At 37.3% G+C, this 26,213-nt stretch overlaps 1 protein-coding gene across 1 annotated transcript; it reads right to left on the minus strand.

The window, feature by feature from the left end:
• Positions 1-7,087: 7,087 nt before the first annotated feature.
• On the minus strand, positions 7,088-26,081 carry LOC126978753 (uncharacterized). Its single transcript, XM_050827803.1, has 7 exons — positions 25,858-26,081; positions 25,603-25,782; positions 23,944-24,029; positions 11,798-11,968; positions 10,806-10,949; positions 8,646-8,909; positions 7,088-7,807 (listed from the first exon to the last, which is right to left on the minus strand). Exons 1-7 carry the CDS (start codon positions 25,933-25,935, stop codon positions 7,705-7,707), a joined length of 1,026 nt encoding a protein of 341 aa, XP_050683760.1. The 5' UTR covers positions 25,936-26,081; the 3' UTR covers positions 7,088-7,704.
• Positions 26,082-26,213: the final 132 nt, after the last annotated feature.

Below are 26,213 nucleotides of genomic sequence, written 5' to 3' on the forward strand. Positions count from 1 at the left end.
AGTTCGATTTAACGACATATATATATATATATATATATATATATATATATATATATATATATATATATACACACACACACAATGATATTTAAAAGTATAGGTAGGCTACGTAGACAACATTCGGTGTTTGAAAATGATTCACTAACGCACACCTGAATAATTTAAAATTGCAATAGCACACTACATTACAATTACACGTCAAAGAAGGATAGTAAATGCAATTATCGCAAGCGAAAAAGAGATAACTCTAATTTGCTAATTGCTTCGTATTTGTATAGAGAAAATACAGTTAATTCATCAGGTATGATTTTTATGCCTAAATTACGATTCATTCATGAGTTCATGGAGTAAAAGCTATAAAGTAGTAAAACTGCATTGAAATTAGGTACATAATGTGACATTGATTTTATAAAAAAATAATTTAATATTGATTATAACATATGTATAGCCACATTGATGATATTAATTATTTATCTATAAAATAATAAAAAAACATACAGACACCAAAACAAAACCGAAAGGTATCTACAGTAAGGTAATTTTTACAATTTTACTAACAACTGCTCCCAAAAAGTTTTAAGATTACAATTATTATTTTTTGTATGTTATATTATTTATGAATGTCTTTTTGTTGAGGGTTTATTACAATTAGATAATGGGAGAAGAAAATGATCCATTGATTCTTCTGCAGTTAGCAAGGGATATACTGAAAAAACTCCTAAGTAAACAAATAGCACTCACTGTCTACATCCGCTACCTACCCTCAAACTTGTTTTAGTAGTTTGATAGTTGAGCTACCTATATACGCACTTGTTTACTAAAAATTATTACCTAAAATATTCTACCTCGATCATCCCGCAACAGACAGCATCAATATTTTGTCATTTCTGTACGTTAATCTATGATCGGCTTGGCAGCGATCGGCGTTGTCATGGCAACATATCTATTTTATTAGATAAATAATGAAATCAAATAAAATGTTATAATTCATGATTTCTTAACTGTGGTGTGTAATTCTATGATTTTTTTTTTACTTTCGTAAATAGTGCATCTTCCCATAACACAAGACGGCATTTTAATATTGGATCTATATCAAATTGTAAGCAATTCTATCAACAACAAACGCGTGTGTACCGTTTTCGTATCGAGAGAGTGACCAAAGGAACTAATTGACTCAATTTAGGGGATTGATTTTCGGCGCGCTAGTGACATATCCATCTCTTTTAATACTATAATATCATTGTATACACATCAAAAAAGTCTAAGCAACATGCATTATATTACAAATTTATCCTTTATATTAATTAATTTCTAAGTCTTTATTCACAGAAAAGTGAATATGTATGTATGCTTTTTTGTTATTGATGACATACTGGCTGGTTGTAAAAAAAACGAATATGTTTTGTTTTTTTTTCATAAATTAATTTAATTCTACTATAATACAAAGGACAGGAGTACAACCACTCGGCAAGGCCGGTACACACAACTGACTGCAAGACGGCAGCCGATGTTAACCGCTCGAGAGATAAGTATGAGGCTACAAAATTCAAGTGGTGTTGATGTAAGTCTCCAAACAGTGCGAAATCGACTGCATGACTTTGACGGAGTGACAACAACCCAACAGCTGAAGGATTTGCTACAATTCCATTGAAAATGAAACTGATTCCATTGAGCGAATACCGCAAGAAGACATAAACAGTCTCATTAATTCAATGAATAATCGTTGCTGACAATTTCTGAATAGCAGAGGTGGCCAAACTTTGTAATAAATTGTCCTATTCTTTCACAATAAATTCATTTTCTTTAGTAATTTCATTTTGTTAAAAAAAATTTTTAGTTGCTTATGTACCTTTGTATCTACAGTATGTTCTAATATTGTCAATTTCTGTTATTAAAAGAACTTATAAAGGCAACAGATGTTATTTTTACATCATAGGACCCTAAATATATTATTTTAAAAATAAAATACAATGTTATAATGTGAAAAACCATCCTTAAATTAAAATTAGTACATGTTGCTTAGACTTTTTTGATGTGTGTATATTTAAAGAAATTACTTATTCTTCTATTACTCAATAATCAATATAATGTAGTTATAGTTATTAGTATTTTTGGAGTCGGTGTCAGCCAAGATAAGTTTGTAACTACATACAATGACTTTATGAGCAGGCGCGCACTAGCGACCACGCAGCTTGGCCACGCGCGGCCCGGCCGCAGGGGTTGCGATTTGCAACGCAGCCAGAACCGCGGCTATGACTGTCAGTTGCACATACAGCGCGCTTCAAAATGGACGTTGAGGAAATAGCAGTGCTTTTGTATCTTATAAGTAAGAAGCGGAACAAGAAAAGGAAACAATATTGGGTTCATCCCTTGCTACGTGAAAGGCTAACAAAGGGATTATTTCATACTTATTTCACCGACCTCCAGCAACATGATGACAAGTTCTTTAATTATTTGCGGATGAGCAAGTCTTCGTTTGAAGAACTGTTAAGAAAATTAAGTTCATCAATCACCGGCACTGTAACTAAATTTCGCCCCTGCATTTCTGCCAAGGAAAAACTTATAGTAACTTTAAGGTAAGCCTATGCCTATCTACTTTTATTCAAATTATTTCTTTACGGTCCCCGTGTCTGTTTAATGAAAAAGGATGCAGGTAGATAAATAAAACAAGTAGGTGCATGAAAGTATTTAAGTACTTTATTATCATAATCAAAGATGCAGTTGTTCAATAATTATTAAAAAACGTTTGAATTATTTCTGACTCTTGCGAGGCCTGAGAGTAGTTTGATTCGGGTGATTGGATAGAATTTTCTTCTCTTCCTGAATCCAATGGCGGCGGCAGTTCACTGGGACGTGACAGAGAAGGGCGGCATCTCATTGTGGCAAGTGGTCCATTATCCGATTGCTTAGTAAAATATACCTGTTGATATTCCTGATGGTTGGTATAACTGCTTCGAGGGTAAGTAGGTTGGCTGTGCCTGGTCATAGGTTCATAGTGGATTGGATCATATCTTCCACTTTGAGCTCGGTGGATTAGATTAATCATTTCCATCTTGGTTGTCAGCTTCGCAGATTCGGGTATTTTTTTGAAATCCTTTACTAAGGAAAGCATAAATAATCTGTCAGTGTCGTCTTCGAGAGCTGATTCACGTTGAATTCTTGAATTTATGCTTTCTTTTAAAACCGAAACAAGATTTTCTTTTTCGAAATTATTGTCTTCCTTTTTCTTTCTTCTTTGATCTTGGTTGTCCATGAGATACTGATTCGGGGATGGGAGGAACTATATTTTCCGCATCATTTAAGTTAGATTCTATTGTATTCGGTTCCACCGTATCTTTAAGGAACATCAGGTGTTGAAAATATACATAGGGAGATTTACGTTTCGCTGCGGCGCCACTTATTGCGCCTTTGACACGTCGTAGCTCCCTGAGGAATGAGTCCCTTATATTTTTTAATTTTTTTGGAGTGAATTACCTGGAAATGAAAAAAAAAGTTATCATAACGTGTTTGTTTGTTCCAGGTACCTAGCATCTGGATGCTCCTTCAGAGAACTAAATCATTCATTTCGCATTGGACACACAACTGTTCGAGAAATTGTACTTGAGGTTTGCGTCGCCATATGGCAAAATATAAAAGACATTGCCTTTCCACAACTCGATAAAGACAATTGGCTAAAAATAAGTGTAAGTAAGGATTTAGGAACAGTTCGCAATTTCCTAACTGTACTGGAGCTGTGGACGGAAAGCACATAACAGTCATTCAGCCGACCCATACAGAGTCACTATATTATAACTACAAAAACTATTTCTCTATTGTGCTGATGGCTATATGCGATGCCAACTACAAACTATATGCATAGACGTCGGCGCATATGGAAAATGCAGCGATTCCTCGGTATTCAAGAACTCACATTTTTATGAAAAACTTACAAATAATGATTTAGACATGCCAGACAAGAGACCGATAACTGAAACAGGAGTGCCTCTGCCTTTTGTCGTAGTTGTTGATGAAGCATTCTCTTTGTCAGAAAATATAATGAGACCATATGCCGGAAGAAATTTGACAGACAAGAAAATAATTTTTAACTACCGCCTTTCCCGTGCGCGCCGATACATAGAATGTACTTTCGGGATACTAGCCAACAAGTGGCGAATTTTTCATCGTCCTCTTGATCACAGAGAATTTGCTGTTGCAATCATAAAAGCATGTTGCGTCCTTCACAACTATGTGCGGGAGCGAGATGGGTACAAATTCGAAGACACGTTGTATATTCCTGCGACTATTGAAGGAATACCTCCCTGCCAGCCTTCAAGAGGAAATAGAACATCTACACAAAACAGAGATCTATTTGCTGACTACTTCGTGGGTGAAGGGCAACTCCCGTGGCAAAATTGAGTAGCTCTGAGAACACAATAAAATAAACATTACTTACCGAGTTCGTTTTTTTCAGTTATTGTTAATGTTTCACTACCAAATATTTCTGTGATCTCTTCCCACATCATCCTTTTTAAATCTCGGTTGGCGTAGTCTTCACAAGACATGTCCCACGGCCGCTGCGGCCTTGCCGCTAGTGCGCTATTGCCGTATAGATGAGATGTGCTTGTGTCGCACGTGCGACATGACGAAGCGAGTTTTTTGTTAGGTGTATATCAAAGGCATGGTTTCTAGCATTTTTTATATTTTATATTCGTTGCTACACTTTTGAAACTAAAGTTAATTTTAACTTACCAATGAAAAGATATGCCTCGTCGGTCGATATTCGAAGTCTGAATTTTGGTCCTTACAAGTAATAATAGCATAAGACGGCATTATAACACCGAGTGCATCGTGCTACTTCCTGATGCACTTTAAACAAACTATAAGCAATAAAAAAAATTACAAGTGGTGAACGTATTAAACGGTTTAAGTATGATTGTTTAATCATAGTGGCGGAGCGGTTTTAACCTTTTCAGCCTTTTTTACCTATTCCGCGTATATTTACAATTAGGTACAACTCTATCGATACGCAAACTAATATTTATGATACGATATATTTATACTTATTATGTTATATTTAATATTTACAAATATTACATGTATTTGAAGATTTTTGGATTTACCAGTGGTTGAAATCCCTTCACGGGCTACACAACAGGCCAGAGGGCCTACCATCAACTTTTAATAAGCGATGCGATTCCGATGGAATTCAGTTTAGGTACCTAAACTGAATCGCTCAAATTCGTACCATGAAGTGCCTTTTACTGAATGGTGTTTGGATCGCTTATGTAGAATGAACGAAATAAATTTGTATGTGGTCCGCGGTGTGAGAGAGAGATGACGCTCTACAGTCGTTGCATAAGTTTGTCTCTCTTACACGAACCATATCCGTTGTGTTTCGAAATCTAAAATAATATGATTTTAGCGGTTTTTTGCGAAGAAAATACTAAAAATACATTTTAAAATTGCGCTAGTGTCAAATTATAAACCAAGAAGCCCTTTTTTGTACTTATTAAATAATAGTAATATAATTAAATTTTGTTCTTTGAATTACAAATTAACTGTGTGCTTAGGTGTTTTCGTAAAAATAACGAGTTATGAACGCACCTCCATTGATGTTTGATTTGACAGGAGCACAGAGTACGTTTTGTTTAATTCGTTCTTGCGAACAGGCTATAGCCCGGGCCCTTACTGCCTCGTCTTTAGATTTTTCATTTTCGGTATTTATTTTCAGTATTTTGCTTTACAAAAAAAGTCCAATAAAGTATTCTCATCTCATCTTACATCAATAAAATTTTCCTTTTCTGTATTTATTCACTATTTTTAATAAGTTATAAAGAACACGATTCACTTTCCTCTAAGGAAGTAGCAAATTTTTCGAATAGCTCACTTTGAAACATAAGCTACCCAGTTTAGGTTGAAATATTACCTCATGGTACGAATGAATGAACGAACTTAATCAATTTACGATTCATTTGATATTTTTGACATTCAATTGACGTCATTGCGATTTAATCAGTTTATTTGACGTCAACCGAAATTACATAGGTCTAATCACGTCGTGGTACGAAATAGCAAAGCAGTTCATTTTAGGTTGTCAATTGAATCGCAATAAGAGTTCATAGTAGGCCCCCAGGCTTCTTTTATGAGACGTTATTATAGTGCAAGACGGCAAAATTCATTGATTTCGCGGAGTTTCGTACGTTATCACAATATGAGCGCGACTGTCAGCCGGTGAAGCTAATTTCGGTGGATATGAACCGTCGCTCATATTTGTGGCGCGCCTGCCCCGCCCGCAAGGCAATTCTAATCTCTTGTATGGCCGCGGTGATGCAAGTACAAGCGCACCGACAGGAGGAGCAGCTGCGGGGCCTGCATGAAGGCCTCTCCAAGGATATTTTATCCGTGGTGCAGAAGAACTCCGCCCGTATTGACGCTGTGGAAAAGGAGATCGCCTAGATTGCCACTGTGGAAAAGCAGATGGATGAAGTTGAAGAAAACTTTCAACGAAAGATGGGGGGAGATGTAGGTAACCATCCATCAGCTTAGTAGAAAGGTCGTGTGTGGGGTAGCCTGCGGAACCACTTCGACAGAAACTAATATGAAAGTACCCTCCTACGACGGCGAGTCTTCCTGGGCTCAAAGCCAATCACGTAAATCTCGGTGGACGCATGGCAAAGTAACTGATAAAGCACGTCCTAATATCTCAACGAAAAATTAAAAAGAAATAATTATTCCAAAAAATGTAAGTTTTAGAAAAGTCATCATATTGACTATATTATTACATTAAACACTGTATAGCTATCATACATACTACGCATTTTACTTTTTTACGCTTCGTTCCAAAAATCGAATTGAGGTTCGTTAGTATCAACAACGCTTAGATTCCAGACTGGTACATAATATGCCTACTGTGGCGAGAGCGTAGGGCATGCAGGTGCGGGCCGTGGATTTATTGTTTCTTGTTATTACACAAGTGACGTAGTACACTGGAACCGGCGCACCAGTCACTACTAACTCCATGAAAAATGCGATCCAAAAGTACAGAAGATACATCCTGTTCAGTTCCAACTTTTTGGATTGACCGACTTAAGTAAAATGAAATAACCGGTAAATATTACAAATTTTATTTTTATTATTTCCATAACATCATGCACACAATACATACTTGAAAGTTTTGTACAAATGAACACTGCGGGACAAGTCTTATTAAGTTTACTACACACTACGAAGACCACCAACCAAGCCATACTGTCATGTGTACGACTTACTATTATACTCTACAGTTATCCATTGTATTGAGTGTATTTTAACGACAATTGCTTACTACATTATTCAACAACTCAACCGTTGCTAGTTCAACAACACAATGAATACAATAAAACTCTAAAAGTAAAATTCTAATCAAAAATATGTTCGTTCGTTTCACGACACTGCAGCTATCTCGATGTCACTGCGGCTATAAACGGTGCGCTAAAATAAAAACGCTCAAAACGATCATAAAGTGGCAATACAATGACTTGATCTAACACTTACAACGATACTGTAATCTTAAGCACTATGTGTTCACTGTTACTGGCTCTCTACTAACTGACTACGCTCAATTTACGTGACTTGTCCGCAGTTTGTAAGGGGAGGGGAGGGGAGGCGAGCTAGGCAATGCGTTAACTTTCTGTACAACATTCATATCAATAAAGTAGCGGGCGGGTATCATTCGGGGGAGCTTACTCAGTACACCTTCAGCTGGTTCTTGTCGTCGAAGCCGGCGGAGTGGCCGGCGTTGCGGACGATGAAAGAGTTTCCGTCAAAGTGCATCCGTCGCTCACCGCGCCTGCCACACATACATACACCATATTGATAATAACACGATTAAAATATAATATTAAGCAACCTCGCGTACTATCGGGATACTGGATCTCGAAATCTCGAGCGATAGCCAATTCCGCGGTCATCTAGAGGGCAAAGCTAAGCAAATTGGCTTCGAAGGAGTTGGGCGTCATAAATAATCCACGGCAATACTTCAAGTCGGCAAACATTCTAGCGCTATGCAAAGCGTAGGTCCGACCACATTTGGAGTATTGCTTGTTATCTCTGGTTTGGCGTTTTTATTTAACCATTTGATCGCGAGCAAATCAGAGAAGCTCAGATTAGGCTGGATTACTTGATGTTACGTAGGCACGTCGCTTCATTGTAAGTCTTCTACAGCATTTCTCATGGGGAGTGTCCCGAAGAGCTGTTTCACCTGATTCCTGCCGCCAAATTCCACCCATACATGCCACAAATTAGGATATCATCCCCCACCGTGGATGTGTGGTGTTCCTCCACAGTGCGGTTTTCAAGGAAGGTTCTTACACGTACAACCAAGCTGTAGAAAAAGCTTCCTTGTGTTGTGTTTCAGGGTAGATACGACCGACATAGATGCCTTCAAAAAAGCGCGTACACTTTCCTTAGAGGCCAGCAACGTTCCTGTGATTCCTCTGGTGTTGCAAGAGAATGTGGGCGGCGTTGATCACGTAACATCAGGTATTAAAGGTAAAAAAAAATATAAGTGCAAAAGTAGATTTCACCACGATGCTAACTTGACAATGTATACCTGAAAAATATTGTCTAAGTACTGCACTTGGGCTCGCAACTTCCTTCACGCTGTAACAACTGGAACTACCGCTCACCGTACAAAGAGATGCTGAGTTTGTCCGAGAGATGCTGTGCAGTGCAGAAATGGACTGGTGATCGACGCAGAGCCATTGGTGGGGCTGGTCCTCAGCTGGTACTTGTGGCTGCAGCGATGAATCCTGACGAGTCCGTCGGCGGTCTGACTGACGCGCACGTTGTTGATGATCCAGTTGTCGATACCGTCGTCCGTGAGCCAGTACTGCGCGCCCTGCACCAGCGACACGGCCTCGTTCACGTACGACGGCCCGTGGTGAGACTCGCTGCCCACAACATTTATAAATAGCATCTATCTTCTCACTCTCAGTGTGTAGTTCTTAAATAAAGATTTATGCAACAGTTGTATAATGAGCTTCAAAAACCACAAACGGCGTGGGTTGCGCATCGCAATGAATGACGCCACGAGCGTTTTTTGGACTAGTTATACAACGTGTCGCGTACAATATTTTTTCTACTATTAGGTAATTTTAAATAAAACCAAAATTAAATGAATAAACAATACCACTACACACAAGTTTTCAAGTTTCTTATATTTGCGGGAAATGTTTTGTATACCTATATACCTCTCTGGTGGTGGAGTGGTTTCATTTGTCTTTCAAGAAATGGCAAAGGTGGACCCATACAGTCAAAGCGGGAAAATTGAAAATTACAAAATATACCTAGCAGCATCTTGGCAAATTAAATTAAAAAGTTTTTCTTTAGTTGCCATTTAAATGTTTATTCTAATGATTCGAACATGAAAATATGTATGTAATATAGTATTATACTACGTATTATCTAATATTTCTATGAACCTACCACAACTAATCTACATTTAGTTGTATGTGGCACCAAAACAACTGCTTTTATGACATTATAAGTACGGTAAACAATCTTTCTTATGCCATAGAGTATAAACTTTTTCCGACTCAATAGAGTACGTACATAATATATTACTGATCGTCGCTGTTTAAATGACAGATAAAAGTAGAGGAGTAAAAGAATGTATAGAAGATAAAGAAGTATGGAAAAAAGATGCTCCTGGTCCATCTAATAATAATTCTTCATATTAAGATTGTATAATATTACGAATGTAACTTGAAATATATATATTGTTTTGTTTTATATAGAAACCACTGTAATTGCATTATATAGAATCATTAATTGTGGGCATAAATTTTATTATTTTGTAGTTATCATGCGTAGGTCTGCTATAACACGGTTGGTCAAATCAATCAACATCAAATCAATCAATCAATCAATCAGTTTCTTTTTTATGAAATCTATATATATAATTTATCTATCTATATATATATAAAAATCAATTGCTGTTCGTTAGTCTCGCTAAAACTCGAGAACGGCTGGACCGATTTGGCTAATTTTGGTCTTAAAGTTTTTGTTGAAGTCATAAAAGGTGAATATATATGAAAATGCTCGGAATTAAAAACAACAATTTTGTTTTTCCTTTAATTTGACCCTGTCGTTCAGAAATCAAATTGAAAGAATAGTTTAAAATAAATAACTAATTAGAATTTTTATATTTTTTTCAGAGTATTCCATTTGGCAGTCCATTTAGAAAATGGTCAATGAGTTTATTTAAATGTGAAATGTAAAATATGAATTGAATGCGGCAGAAAAAGCGGCACATCCACCGTCGATAACATTAATAAGTTTCTTCAAAGTCAAGTGTCAAACTGATAATTTTGCTCGCACTTTGCTGCCATGCCACGCTATTACATATGAAAAGGAAACAAAATACAAAGGACAAACAAGATACAAAGTCTTGATCCCGCGTATACCAATAATTCCAACGGATTTACCATTTCATTTTAAACGTTTACATTTTCCAGTACGTCTGGCCTTTGCGATGACCATAAATAAATCGCAAGGAAAGTCGGTGGAAGTTTGTGGAATCAACTTGGGAATTTCCCTGTTTCGCGCATGGACGTAATACGACGCAGGTTCGCAGGTCGGAAAACCGTCATCTGTTTATTTACGCATCACAAAACGAAACAAAATATAGTTTACCAGAAAGCTTTAAATTGATCCACAGACTGTATCATAACTGTGTAAGTCTGTCAATATCAGTAATTTAAATTATCTAAATAATTTAATGACGATTCAACTGGTTATTGGTGAATCTGTTTCTCTCGTTGGAAGTATTGTATATGTACACTAACTTGTAGAAGACATTCAGAGTGAAGTCCTGGCTCATGTCGAGGAAGGTGTCGGTTGTTGTTCGAGTGCCGGCCGCGTCCACCAAGTACACAAGCGCGCACTGCTCCGCCGTGAACGACACACCCTTGTACCACATCTTGGCGTACCTGCATACAACAAACAAACAAGCACATCACACTGACAATGTTTCATTAACACAAGCACATCACACACAAGCACAATGCAGTCGCTGCACTCGATTAGCGCGCGCGCCGCTAGCTCCTTTATAAAAACGTTTTATATGATATTTTTGAGATATTAAGAATTAAGACTGGTTTGAAAATGAGCTGCCCTGTGGCATAATATAAATTGAAGAACGCACTGGCGTGGCCTACAGAAGATATCAAGGTCAGTCCCTCGAATTGGCTTCAACAACATTGACAGCGTTAGTTAGTTCGTAGAACTACGAGATATACGTACATACGTACCTAGAACACTTGATAATTCAAAGCACATTATTAAGTTACACCCTAATATGCAATATGATTGACAAACTTTCCTAATTTAGAAGCTTATTACACATTGATTTGTGCACTTCCCCGTATCTACGGCTCGGATATTTGACTACTAGCAGAATTGTCGGAGATCCACTACTCTGAACTGCGGAACGATCACTTAGCTTTGCGTAGAGAGCTCCGAGAGCTGTCTGACCCCAGTCCACCTTGGCACCAGGTAGATAGGTAACTTAGCCATCTTCATCTGGACGTAGGAATGTCAAAGATTAAATAATAAGCATTCATCCACGCGCTACCAGGCTATGGAATCACTATCCTTGTATTGTATTTTCAGGATTCGTCCTGGATAGGTCTCATGCAAATCTTCAAAAAGACGCGTACAACATAGTTAAAACACCGGCAACCGGTCTACTTTGGCGGTGATCATTTAAACCCTACACTAAAAGTGCAATAGTAATTATTAAAGTTAATGCTTGTGTGAGTAGGGTGCGGCTACTCACTTGTTGTTGCCCTGGTGGTGGCGCGCCTGGATCTCGACCCTGGAGCCGTAGTGGTACACGCGCCCGTTGGGGTGGATCAGCGCAGCCGCCGCGCCCGACCGCGACAGTGCCAGGATTATGTTGTTCTTCGCGTTGGTCACGCGGACGGCGCCGTCTATCGTCATGTCCACCCTGAACACAGAGTCCTAACTACATACACAATAATACACAAACACAGAGTATAACGTTCGAAATGGCACAAACATTCGTATCGTCGAGGCCCCTAAGCAGTTTTCGCGGTCAATACGAGACGAGTGTCACACTCACGTTGTTATTTATTTACGCGATCTTTTTAAAAATGTCAGCGTATTGAATGTTTTACTGCTGTTTAAACTTCCTGGTGATTTTTAAAAGTATGAATGACTTTTTGTTTTAATATTATTATAAATTAGATGTACTCGAGTTATAAGTCCGTGTGATCGATTGTAATAAATTCGTGAACATAATTATTCACAATGTTAAACAAAGATGTCGGCTGTAATATTTATAATCAATCTTTTTATGAGTGTGGTTTGGTTTATGGTTTTCGTGGGTGTTGAAACCATTACAAGCTAGTCCTGTCAAAATTAAAATTTAAGATAGCGGCTGCAAGAAATTATCAACCTTTTCATCACCGGTGTCGTTTTCATAGTTTTCGAGGGTCCTAAAATACACACATCAAAAAAGTCTAAGCAACATGTACTAATTTAAATTTTAGGATGGTTTTTCACATTATAACTTATTTTATTTTTAAAATAATATTTTTAGGGTCCTATGATGTAAGAATAACAGCTGTTGCCTTTATAAGTTATTTTAATAACAGAAATTGACAATATTAGAATATACTGTAGATACTAAAGGTACATAAGCAACTAAAAATTTTTTTAACAAAATGAAATTTCTAAAGAAAATGAATTTCTTGTGAAAGAATAGGATAATTTAATACAAAGTATGGCCTCCTCTGCTATTCAGAACTTGTCGGCGACGATTATTCATTGAATTAATGAGACTGTTTATCTTCATCTTGCGGTATTCGCTCCCAATGGAATTGCAGCAAATCCTTCAGATGTTGGTTGTTGTCACTCCGTTCAATTGGTTCGCCGAGCTGTATGTGAACGCACATAGTCATGCATTAACGTAAAATCGGAGCCAAAGGTTTATGCAAATGGATGGACATAAGGTCTGAGAATATCCTCAACGTAATTTTCAGCGTTCATGTTTCCATTTACAAAAACGAGCCGAGTTCGCCTGTTCTTCATTATACCCGCCCATACCATAACTGTTGAGCCGCTGTATGGATGAACTTACCGAATGCACCTGAGCCTTTCAGTATTTCCGGGCCGACGGTACACTCGCGCCCTTCTTGTATCAGGCCTAAACCCGAATCACGACTCATCGGAAAACAATTTTATCCCATTGTTCCTGGGTCCATGTTCTGCGTTCTCTACACCATTCATTTCAACGAGCGCAATTCCCGTGACGTATCGGAGGGCACCTAATTGGGCGTCGAGCTCGTAGGCCGTACTCATGCAGTCGAATTCGCACAGTTTGGGGACTTACATCAGCACCACTTGAATTTTGTAGCCTCAAACTTATCTCTCGAGCGGTTTACATCGGGTGGCGTCTTGCAGTCAGTTGCACGTACCGGTCTTGCCGAGTGGTACTCCTTTTACGGCCTGAATGCTGTTCAGCGGGTTCCCTTATATTATTATAGCGCTGCCAAACACGACAAAAAACACTTCTATGAATGCCAAAATGCCGAGAGACCTGAGATTGATTACTTCCCGCTTGGAACATCCCTACAGCTCTTTGCATTTCATTTGCCGTCAAATGACGTCGCTCCAAGACGTAAAGAATATCTAACAATTCAATTTTGTCGCTAACTTTATTTAAATGGTTGGTAAAATTATAACATCAAGACATAACGTAGCAAAAAAAACGTACTTAAATTCAAACAGCAATTAATATAAAAAACTAATAATAATTAATTATTAACACGATTCTAAAGTTACCCATCGCCACCGTTCAAACTAGGGTAAAACCAAAATCGTATGTAGAAACACTGGTTGAATAGTCATGACAGGTTTTGTCTATATCTGTATAATTTGACATAATTACATTGTCATCAATGAACTTATCACTGATCGCAAGACCGTTGGAAAAGGAAAGTATTAAATTATTACATCTGGAAAAATCGGAAAACCCATTGATTTTCTGGATTTACGTATTTTTGTGGTCGGTGATTAGTGTGATGGGTGTTTTCTTGCTTAGTTTAACGTTGAGTCCAGCAATCCTACGCTAAAACTAACAACAAGTTTGATGTAAATTGAAATTTAAAAAATCAGATAACTACACATTCCCTGTTTATATCTCACTGATATTCTTTTTTACTTAATCTTGAGAATGTTTTTAATGTTATACCGATGATTTGGTTAAGACGCAAGAATAGCCCAATTTTCATACAAGGATCGGCATGGTCCGTTGTAATATCATGCATGTTGCTTAGACTTTTTTGATGTGTGTAGATAGTGCTGTCAAAATGTACATCCAAGATGGCGGCTGAAAATGACGACTTTTTAATCATGGGCGTTGTTTTCATGATTCTCGAGGGTGTTGAAACCGGACTTCTGAAATAAATTGTGTGTTCACTGACACTCCCGAAAATCTCGGAAATAATACCCATTTTGATTTTATTGTAAAAGACATCCGCAATCTTGGATCTCAAAATACATCATTCGTTATTGGCACGCCCCAAAAATGATACTTATATTGATTGATTGATTGATTCTATTAAAAAGCCATATCCACCATCTTGTATCTCGATATAGATGTTAATGGTTCTTAATAATTGACACTCACGAAAACGATAATTGCCCCGTCTAGACAATCATACATGGGCTGCACTAAAAGTATCGGGAATGGAATATTTCCACTGTTCCTGTCATATTAAAATCTTTTTAATTGAAATCTCTTTGGTTTTAAAAATCGAATATCATTTATTTATTTAAAAAAAGATTCTCGGTCTTGTCACAAGGTCTTGTCAAACTTGTTTAGTCGTTGAGAAAATGGAATTGACTCGAGAAAATTCTAGAGCGATGATTTATTATGACCTTCGAAGTGGTTTACCACAAAAACAGTGTGTTGACCGGATGATTTCTGCATTTGGTGATGAAGCCCCATCCAAAACCACAATTTATCGCTGGTGTGCTGAATTTCAACGTGGACGTGTCAAAAGCTCAGTGATGATCCCCGTCAAGGTCGACCAAAAACTGCAGTCACCAAAGAAAACGATGCTGTGCGTAAGCTGATTGAGGAAGATTCGACATGTGACATACCGCGAAATTCAGGCAACTTTAGACATTGGCATGAGTCAAATACAAATACAAATAATCTTGCATGAAACAAAAAACCAGTCACCAGTTTGGGTGATCGAAAATGAGTTAAAGCCAACAAAAATTGTTTTTTCACGGAGTGTTACAAAAAAATGGTGGCCACATTTGTCTCTAAAACCGGCCATATTGCGACTATTCCTCTTGAGGGACAAAGAACGGTTAATGCAGAATGGTATGCTAGCATTTGTTTGCCACAGGTCGTTTCTGAACTCCGTAAAGAGAACTGCAACCGCCGCATCATCCTCCACGACAATGCGAGTTCTCACACCGCGCACAGAACAAAAGAGTTTTTAGAGCAAGAAAACATAGAATTATTAGACCATCCGCCGTACAGCCCCGACCTAAGCCCTAATGATTTCTATACTTTCCCTAAAATAAAGAATAAATTGCGTGGTCAGAGATTTTCATCACCTGAAGAAGCTGTGGACCGCCTACAAAACGGCCATTTTGGAGACCACAACTTCCGAATGGAATGGTTGCTTCAATGATTCGTTCCATCGTATGGAAAAATGTGTCAAATTTAGCGGGGAATACTTCGAAAAGCAATAAATACATTTTTAAATAGTAATGTTGTGCCACTTCCTTGATTCCCGAAATTTTCAGTGCCGCCCTTGTATGTTTGTGGTAGAAGTGAAACTTCAACGGACAAAGTTTAAAAACACATATATTCAAAGTTTCTAGTCATTATTTCAAATAAAATATCTAAACGAAAATTAAAAAAAAAATCCAAATAAGTTTTGGTGCAAAAAACGTTTATAGACTAATATTGTATTAGACACTGTACAAGTATAAATACACTATACAAATAAAAATCTTACGCTTTTTGCTCTTTAACCTTCCGCAACGCCCCAATTATGGAACATCGTTCTGATACATAATATGTCTACTGTGGTAATACTGTGATAGCTGAGATGTGCTTGTGTTGCACGCTCGACCTGACGAGGCGAAATGCGAGAGCGGGGCCGCGGCGGGAGGACAACGATTTCAAAAATAACAATAATTCTAACTTCATTTTAATACGGGTTAAAGTATGAAACCTACCTACTTCAAATCGACATAGAACCCTCATGGTTTGAGATTTTTCAGTTGTTTTTTTTTTATTCCGCTTAGCCAAGAAATATAGATACTTCGAAAATTATTCGATGTTGCGTTTGGAGAGGAGACTGCTAATGAACACACCGTGCAAAAAATGAGTAAATATTGATAAGGTAAAGTTAAACCATGCCGCTTGTAGTGTATCTGATTTCATGATGACCATGAATCAATGTCAGCTGAAAGCTAGTTGTCAAAGTCAAGGTACTCGTAGTGTATGTGAGTGAAAGAGAAGGAAGCATTGTCATCTCTAGCGCACGTGCTGTCGTGATACAGATAGTCCGCTGTGAGCGACGGAAGTGAGTGAACGCGTGTGTCTAAGAGCCGATAATATTGAATTATAATATACTACATTTTGGCGACGATGTGATACTGTGAGTTATTATCATTTTAAAAAATAAAAAAAAGAAAGAATGAGTACTAATTAAATTTGAAGTACAAATACGGAAGAGCAAACATCCTATTCGTTTTGTAGTTAAATAGTTATCTATGATGCGAGACAACCAAGTGATAAATTGTTTTGTTGATACTGCAGGTTATAATTTTCGAGGATTTTGAAATTTGTTCTCTTTTAATTGGCTGTGTCTGTGGATGAGTTGCTTTTTAGAAAACTTAAATGAAGCAAACAAATGATAAATATTAAAATAAAATAATCCACTTACAACACCGTAGGAAACAGTTCACTTTTGTCGATTAACGTTATTGTTTTGAATTGCACGAAGAAGTAAGTGTACGGTAAGAACCGTGTCTAATTATTATATTAATTTGTGTAATTGTGTAAACCAAATCAATCAAACAAAGGTTTAAATTCAAATGAAATTTTCTTTACAATTTGTTATGTTTTTAAAGTGATAACCCCCACTTCTAGGATTAATACACAAATAAAATTTGAAAAACAAAATTTTATGAACGATGCGGGGGATTCGAACCCACGACCTACGGCGTTCCGTGCCGGTGCTCTAAACCACTGAGCTAACCGTTCGATTACCGCCTCGTCATAAATTTCTGTTTGCTTTGTTCAACTCTCAGGTTGTGGCTTCATCTACAGGATCTACTTTACAGTTGATAACCTGCTCAACCCCAATATTTGCATATTAGGAAATTGACTTGAGATGTCGCTCTTGCAAATCTAAACAATTTGTTATGTTTTTAAAGTGGTAACCCTCACTAGGAATTAAGATTTTAACAGCCCTTTATAAAATTTTCGTAGTTTAATTTTGGATCTAGTTTTAATAGAAGTATGTAGATTCAATGAGATATTACTTCAGGGTTATTACGTACGTAGGGTACGTAGCGTGAACCGCAGATGATGCCTGTAAATACATTATGTAATGCAACTTAAGTTTTACCAGATGCTGAATGGTAGTCCGGAAACAGGTGATGCCTGTGAGGATTTCGTAATATCATTCAGTACAGGTGAAGCTTGTAAATACATGATGTATTGCAACTTAAGTTTTATTAGATGATGCCTGGTAGTCCGGAAACAGGTGATGCCTGTAAGGACTTCGTAACATAATTCAGTACAGGTGATGCCTGTCAAAACATGATGCGATGTGACATACGTGTTTTACCAGATGATGCCTGGTAGTCCGGAAACAGGTGATGCCTGTAAGGACTTCGTAACATAATTCAGTACAGGTGATGCCTGTCAAAACATGATGCGATGTGACATACGTGTTTTACCAGATGATGCCTGGTAGTCCGGAAACAGGTGATGCCTGTAAGGACTTCGTAACATAATTCAGTACAGGTGATGCCTGTCAAAACATGATGCGATGTGACATACGTGTTTTACCAGATGATGCCTGTAAGGACTTCGTTATATAATTTAGTTCAGGTGATGCCTGTAATACATGATGTGATGCGACGGAGGTGTACCATTTGTGTGAAAGGTATTATGTAGTGTTGTATTCGGGTGACGCGCGTAACCCGAAGTTTGTATATGGGTTTGTATATCAAAAAAACGCGCAAGTTTGTTGCATTGGGGAGGGCAAAACCTTCAAGAAATACTGTTTAATTTACCGGGTGGTTACGTTCAGGCGATAGAAGATGATGGTGACATAGTAGTGTTTGAAGTAGCAATAAGGAAGATAGATGAATATTTTGCACCTAGACAAAATAAACGGTATGAGAGACACCTATACAGACAAATAAAACAAGATGAAAACGAGAAATTTGAAAAATATTTAGTGCGACTAAGACAACAAGCTTTGAAATGTCAATTAACGGATATCGATGACAGTTTGATTGACCAGATAATTGAAAAGTGTTCATCGGAAGAACTCAGGAAGAAAGTGCTCCGCGCAGGCGAGAAAATTACCTTAAGTGAAGTAATAAACGAAGCATATACTCTGGAGGTGGTAGAGCGTCAATTAGGTGATTTCAGTCAGAAAGGAAAAGACCAAACTATTCATAAAATCGATACACAAGCGACGGAAAAGACATTCATAAATAATAGAAAAAAGACGTGTTTCCGATGTGGTAGATGGAATCATCTGGCTCTTGATGCTAAGTGCCCAGCAAAAGGAAAAATATGTATTAAATGTAAAAAGGCGGGGTGCCCAAAAGTGCCCAGCAAAAGGAAAAATATTTATTAAATGTAAAAACATTATCAAGCTCAGTGTAGAGGAACAGGCCTAAAACGAAGCAATGAAGATACCAAAAGCGGAAAAGAACGTAGACGCGAAAAGATCAAAGAAGTCGAGCCAAAGAGTTAAAACTACAGAGCAAGCGAACGTGATAAAAGACAAAATTGATTACGTTTTTAATATTCTCCCTAATGATACAATCACCTGCTTAGTAGGTGGAACTCAAGGAGAGATGCTAATTGATTCAGGATGTCAATATAACTTAATAACAGACAAGACATGATTTGAAATTAAATAAAAAAATTTGAAGACAGGAAAAGAAGTAAAAAGGCCAAAAAAATAACATTTGTTGGTTATGCAAGTGAAGTTCCTCTCAAGTTATTAACACCTTTTAATGCAGATATCCACGTGGGATCAAAAACACAAAACGGACACGTAGTTTATTAGACGAATACCGATACCACTTGAAAAAAAAAAAAACAATTCAAAAACGACGAACTACTTCAAAAAGATATAATAGAAAAAGTAGAAGGACCGTCTGAATGGATATCGCCGGTAGTGCAGATTTTGAAAGCTGATGGGGATGTTCGTCTCTGTATTGATATGAGGCATGCAAACTTGGCAATCAAGCGAGAAAATCACCCACTACCAACCATCGAACAGCTAATACCGAAAATCCAAAATGCTAAAATGTTCAGTAAATTAGATATAAAGGATGCCTTTCATCAATTGGAGCTTGTATCCGGTTCAAGATATATTACAAAATTCATATCTGGTAAAGGATTATGTCGTTTTAAGAGGTTAATGTTTAGCATAACCTGTGCGCCGGAAATGTTTCAAAGAATCTCGAAAGGGTCTTAATTGAATGCGAAGCGGTAGTCAACTTTATTGATGACATCTTGGTACATGGAAAGGAATAAAACTTGCTTGGAGCAATCCTAGTTCAGACAAATAAAAGTGGTCCACGCATTATTGGGTTTGGAAACAAAACTCTGTGATTGTGAACGTCGGTATTGCCAAACTGAAAATTGGTGTGGGCTGTGGAGCACTGACCATAAACCTCTTGAGGTTATATTCGGTCCAAAATCCAAACAACAAGATACTGAGACTTCAATCCTATAGATATAATGTCATTTATCGTCCTGGAAAAAATAATATAGCGATCAATATAATAATAATATATAATCAATATATAATATATCCCTTGTCTAGATTATTTGCTTTTAACCATGATAAGACTCCATACAGAGACTACGTCCAGAATATTTATTGAGCATGCTAGATCAATAGCCGTATCGCTAAAAGATATTGTAGAACATTCAAAGACTGACGCTGGAATACAACAAGTGAAACAGGGCGTATTTAATAAAAAATGGGATGACTCGATGCTGCTCACGAGGGCCATCCTGGAATGGTGGCGATGAAGTTGAGACTTAGAACGAAAGTTTGGTAGCCTAACTACGACAAGGATGTGGAAAATTTAGTACGGTCCTGTAAAGGATGCACACTGGCATCGGCACCAAATCCACCACACCCACTCAAGAGGAGTGAATTACCTACCCAATCCTGGGTTGATATCCCCATAGACCTTTTAGGTCCGAGTGGTGATTACCTTTTGGTTGTAATTGATTACTATTCGAGATACAAGGAAATCAAAGCATGTCGAGACAAATCTGTAAGAAAATGATTTGCTTACTTAATGAGATTTTTACATCCGTTTAGGACATCCAGTTTCCATAACTTCCGATAACGGCAAACAATTTATTAGTACAGAATTCAAGGATTTTTGCTATGAAAATGATATAAAACTATTCAATTCAATACCTTATTGGCCGCAACAGAATGGAGAGGTGGAGCGACAGAACAGGGATATCATTAAACGTCTCAAAATATGCCAAGTAGAGAGAAAATGCTGGACAGAAGCATTGACAGGAAAAGAAGTAAAAAGGCCAAAAAAATAACATTTGTTGGTTATGCAAGTGAAGTTCCTCTCAAGTTATTAACACCTTTTAATGCAGATATCCACGTGGGATCAAAAACACAAAACGGACACGTAGTTTATTAGACGAATACCGATACCACTTGAAAAAAAAAAAACAATTCAAAAACGACGAACTACTTCAAAAAGATATAATAGAAAAAGTAGAAGGACCGTCTGAATGGATATCGCCGGTAGTGCAGATTTTGAAAGCTGATGGGGATGTTCGTCTCTGTATTGATATGAGGCATGCAAACTTGGCAATCAAGCGAGAAAATCACCCACTACCAACCATCGAACAGCTAATACCGAAAATCCAAAATGCTAAAATGTTCAGTAAATTAGATATAAAGGATGCCTTTCATCAATTGGAGCTTGTATCCGGTTCAAGATATATTACAAAATTCATATCTGGTAAAGGATTATGTCGTTTTAAGAGGTTAATGTTTAGCATAACCTGTGCGCCGGAAATGTTTCAAAGAATCTCGAAAGGGTCTTAATTGAATGCGAAGCGGTAGTCAACTTTATTGATGACATCTTGGTACATGGAAAGGAATAAAACTTGCTTGGAGCAATCCTAGTTCAGACAAATAAAAGTGGTCCACGCATTATTGGGTTTGGAAACAAAACTCTGTGATTGTGAACGTCGGTATTGCCAAACTGAAAATTGGTGTGGGCTGTGGAGCACTGACCATAAACCTCTTGAGGTTATATTCGGTCCAAAATCCAAACAACAAGATACTGAGACTTCAATCCTATAGATATAATGTCATTTATCGTCCTGGAAAAAATAATATAGCGATCAATATAATAATAATATATAATCAATATATAATATATCCCTTGTCTAGATTATTTGCTTTTAACCATGATAAGACTCCATACAGAGACTACGTCCAGAATATTTATTGAGCATGCTAGATCAATAGCCGTATCGCTAAAAGATATTGTAGAACATTCAAAGACTGACGCTGGAATACAACAAGTGAAACAGGGCGTATTTAATAAAAAATGGGATGACTCGATGCTGCTCACGAGGGCCATCCTGGAATGGTGGCGATGAAGTTGAGACTTAGAACGAAAGTTTGGTAGCCTAACTACGACAAGGATGTGGAAAATTTAGTACGGTCCTGTAAAGGATGCACACTGGCATCGGCACCAAATCCACCACACCCACTCAAGAGGAGTGAATTACCTACCCAATCCTGGGTTGATATCCCCATAGACCTTTTAGGTCCGAGTGGTGATTACCTTTTGGTTGTAATTGATTACTATTCGAGATACAAGGAAATCAAAGCATGTCGAGACAAATCTGTAAGAAAATGATTTGCTTACTTAATGAGATTTTTACATCCGTTTAGGACATCCAGTTTCCATAACTTCCGATAACGGCAAACAATTTATTAGTACAGAATTCAAGGATTTTTGCTATGAAAATGATATAAAACTATTCAATTCAATACCTTATTGGCCGCAACAGAATGGAGAGGTGGAGCGACAGAACAGGGATATCATTAAACGTCTCAAAATATGCCAAGTAGAGAGAAAATGCTGGACAGAAGCATTGACGGAGTATTTGATAATGTACAATAGCACGCCACATAGTGTAACTGGGAAAACCCCGGCAGAGCTATTTTTTTCAAAGGAAATTTAGGGACAAGGTTCCGATGATAGATATTGCAGAACAAAGTTTTGAAGACATGGATGTACGAGATAAAGACAAAGAACAAAAAGGAAAAGGGAGAGAATATGCAGATAAAAGACGAAGGGCACGCGATGTTGATATACATGTGGGAGATAAGGTGTATGTAAAAAATTCCAATAAAACGAATAAACTTAGTCTAAATTTTGATACAGCTACGCATACTGTAAAGTCCAAAAACGGGGGAGACGTAGAAGTACAGAACGATGAAACAGATGAACGATATAACAACATATTGCATTTGAAAATAGTGGAGGGTGAAAGAAATCGATGAACAGAATTTAGAAATGGCAGTTGGTTGAAGTTTAGGAGAGGAGGTTGAAGATGATCAGTATTAAATTGAAGATCATAAACAGTTTTATGCATACTGATATATAAAAATAAAATTGTAGTTGATTTTGCAATAATGTAATCAGAAGCTAGGGTGTTAATAAATTGATCAAATAAGAATTTGTAAATTATGTCCTTAGACAAAAATTAATAAAATAATGAAGGGATGTAGGGTATCTGATTTCATGATGACCATGAATCAATGTCAGCTGAAAGCTAGTTGTCAAAGTCAACGTACTCGAAGTGTATGCGAGTGAAAGAGAAGGAAGCATTATGTTATCTCTAGCGCACGTGCGGTCGTGATACAGTTAGTCCGCTGTGAGCGACGGAAGTGAGTGGACGCGTGTCTAAGAGACGATAATATTGAAGAATATACTACACCGCTTATTCCTGGGTAATTTGTCTCGGATCGGCTTCCATCATCTCTTTCAATTTATTATTATATTCATCACCTGTGTGGGCTTCCGCGTGGTTCGTTCTTCAAATCAAAGGTTCCATCACGAAAGCGTTTTAACCAAAATCGCACGGTGCGTTCATAATTCATAAGCAGTCCCTTTTCCAAACGCAACATTGATATTGCGAGCTGTTTCTGCCGCGATAGTTCCACGTCGGAAGTCGTATTCACAAATCACTCGAATTTTCGAAGTATCCATCTTTCTTGTCTAAGCTGAATAAAAATCAACTGAAGGACGACTATCAAATGTTGCACATTTCTTAAAACAAGAACTACATAGGTACCATGTGAAAAAAGTTTCACTCAAAAATCTCAAACCATGAAGGTTCTATATGTCAATTATTTATAAAACGGCAATTTCATATTTTAACCCCTATTATTTACCATCTATAAATAAGTTGAACTTCTACTTCACACGTGATATTTTTTGATAACCCGCTATTATTTTTAAAAAGATAAACAATTTTTATAATAATCTTTCAGCTCGAGTCATACCGACAACTCCGAATTGCTTACTTAGGGGCTCAGTAAGTGGCTAGAGCCGTAGATTAGTGGTTAATTCGGCCTTTATGCTGAAGGTGTGTACACTTACTTGACACGATCTCGAAGCCGCAGGCAGATGGTGCCGTGCGGCGTGACCGATGCGTTGTAGCCGGCACCCCCGACCACGTCCGTCACCTTCACAAACACACTGCACTAAGCTACGGCACCTGATACATACGAACTTCACCACACAATATTGTTGATGTATCGTCCCGCCCCTTCCCAAACTAGGGCCGAAAACGTTAATTTAATTTTAGTGGCCTCGAGAAGGGCATGGAGCTTGATTTTTAAGTGCCGTGTGCTGACTCACTCGCCAATTCACTTTAAAATGTTTTTAAAATGATCACTAAATAAAATAAATTAAGACAGGACGCAGTCAGCTAGTAGTCGGGTCTTCCTTCCATCGTCCAGCCTGGAACCTCATATCTATTTCATCTCAAGTCTAAATGTACCACCACTTCGGAATAGACTGACACAAACACAATCTTGAAGATCAACGAGTAGCAAAAAACTCATCGCCACTCTTTCATAGAGATAGTACAGCTAAATCATCGCTGATAGTGGCATTCAAACCCAGAAGCGACTAGTGGCTCTGGGAACATTACATTGTGGAGCTATCAATATTTTATTTGTGTTTTACTAAAGATTGCATAACTATTCTGTATTCTTTTTGGAATCTTACATAAAATAATAATAAGTAGAGAAGCGCGCATATGATTGATATTAAAAATCCATTTTCAAATTAATGTTTTTCACTTACCTTGTAAATATTATTAAATTATTCAACAGTAAGAACTGGATGTGCTTCGCCTTCACCAGTAACTTCACAATGGGCATTATTGATATAATTACAAACTAATTCTCACAAAATTAATAGAATTCAATCAATTCAACTTAATTTTTATTTTTTATTTGGAATAACAAATAATTACAAATGAGGTCTTAATTATTACTATGCTCTTTATCTAAATATATAAATGGATAATATATACATGTATAATCAACCACGTTATCCTCATATTACTTATATTTTGTGTTGGCGAAACAAATTCACTTAAATCACTGTGATAGGTTATGATTACACATACGAAATATACATACTTATCTCTATATAAGACATTTTAGAATATGGAAGTTTCTGTTATGAGAGGATGCCATCCTATGGATGCCAGCAGTAATGACCCACAGGGTCACATACGTTGTGTGTTAGATCGATACAATCATTATGGCATATTATGTCATATAAAAGCATAACTTCGAGTTGTCCACGCTCGCCTTCAATCAAGTATATTGTGTTCTTCAAGCAGCGGGCAGCAATATAATTAAGACGTCGAAATCATATATTAACAAACCATCAACTGACACCTGTTGGTAAGTGATCACTCCAGCCCATACTCTTGAGATAGAGGAATTACAGGAACGTTGCTGACCTTTTAACGTTCAAGAGTTTCGAGGTCAATCGGTAAAGTATCGATCTGTAAACAGCGCTTTCCAGTGCTTCGAAGTTCCTTGAAATCCGCACTACATTTACAGGTACATTTAAGCCGCAGAAATCAAATCAAATACAAGTTTACTCCGTCCTGTTCAGACATTATTAATTATTATTATTAAATATTAATTACCTACCATAATGAAAAGGTGACTCCTACGCTACTGTCCTATTAATTAGTAACATTTTATTAGTTACAGATTATTATTTTGAAGTTACCTCTAGTTCTCTCCAGGTGTCAGCATGATAGATGTCATCACCTGGGTAGAATGGAGCTTTCCGTTGCAAGGGGGCCCTCCACGGGGGCTGCCAAGCTGTCGCACCAACTAACTCAGCTTGTCCAAGTCCGCCCTCAAGAAACTTGCTGTAATCTTGAAAAGCCGACAAATTCGATTCCTCCTATATATGTAAGTCAAATTTGATTTGGAACTAACAATTTAAAGTTTCATTCACAATTCAATTAAAAAACATTACCTTATTATAAGAATGAGCTGTATATACGCTCCTCGGGCGGACGGGGATTACTTCTTTTCTAAAGTCTGCGCTAGCCATTCTTACACTTCTCGAACTTATTATTGTTTAGATTATTCACTGTAATAAATAAAAAATTCCTGTGCAATAAAGAATATCGCTGGCAGTTGCTACATAATACAAATGATACTTTTTAAGACTGAATACTAAACTGAAAGTGAATGAAAGCTATTTGACATATCTCATTCTTAATTCAAAACTTGTTTTATTTCTAGATAGTCATGGATGAATGTTTTTGTTAGTGGCCAATGGCCAGTACGGTCGGTCGCGTTATTGTGTCGATAATACAGACGGGCTGT

This window comes from Leptidea sinapis, chromosome Z (assembly GCF_905404315.1).
Source record: "Leptidea sinapis chromosome Z, ilLepSina1.1, whole genome shotgun sequence".
NCBI classification, from domain to species: domain Eukaryota; kingdom Metazoa; phylum Arthropoda; class Insecta; order Lepidoptera; family Pieridae; genus Leptidea; species Leptidea sinapis.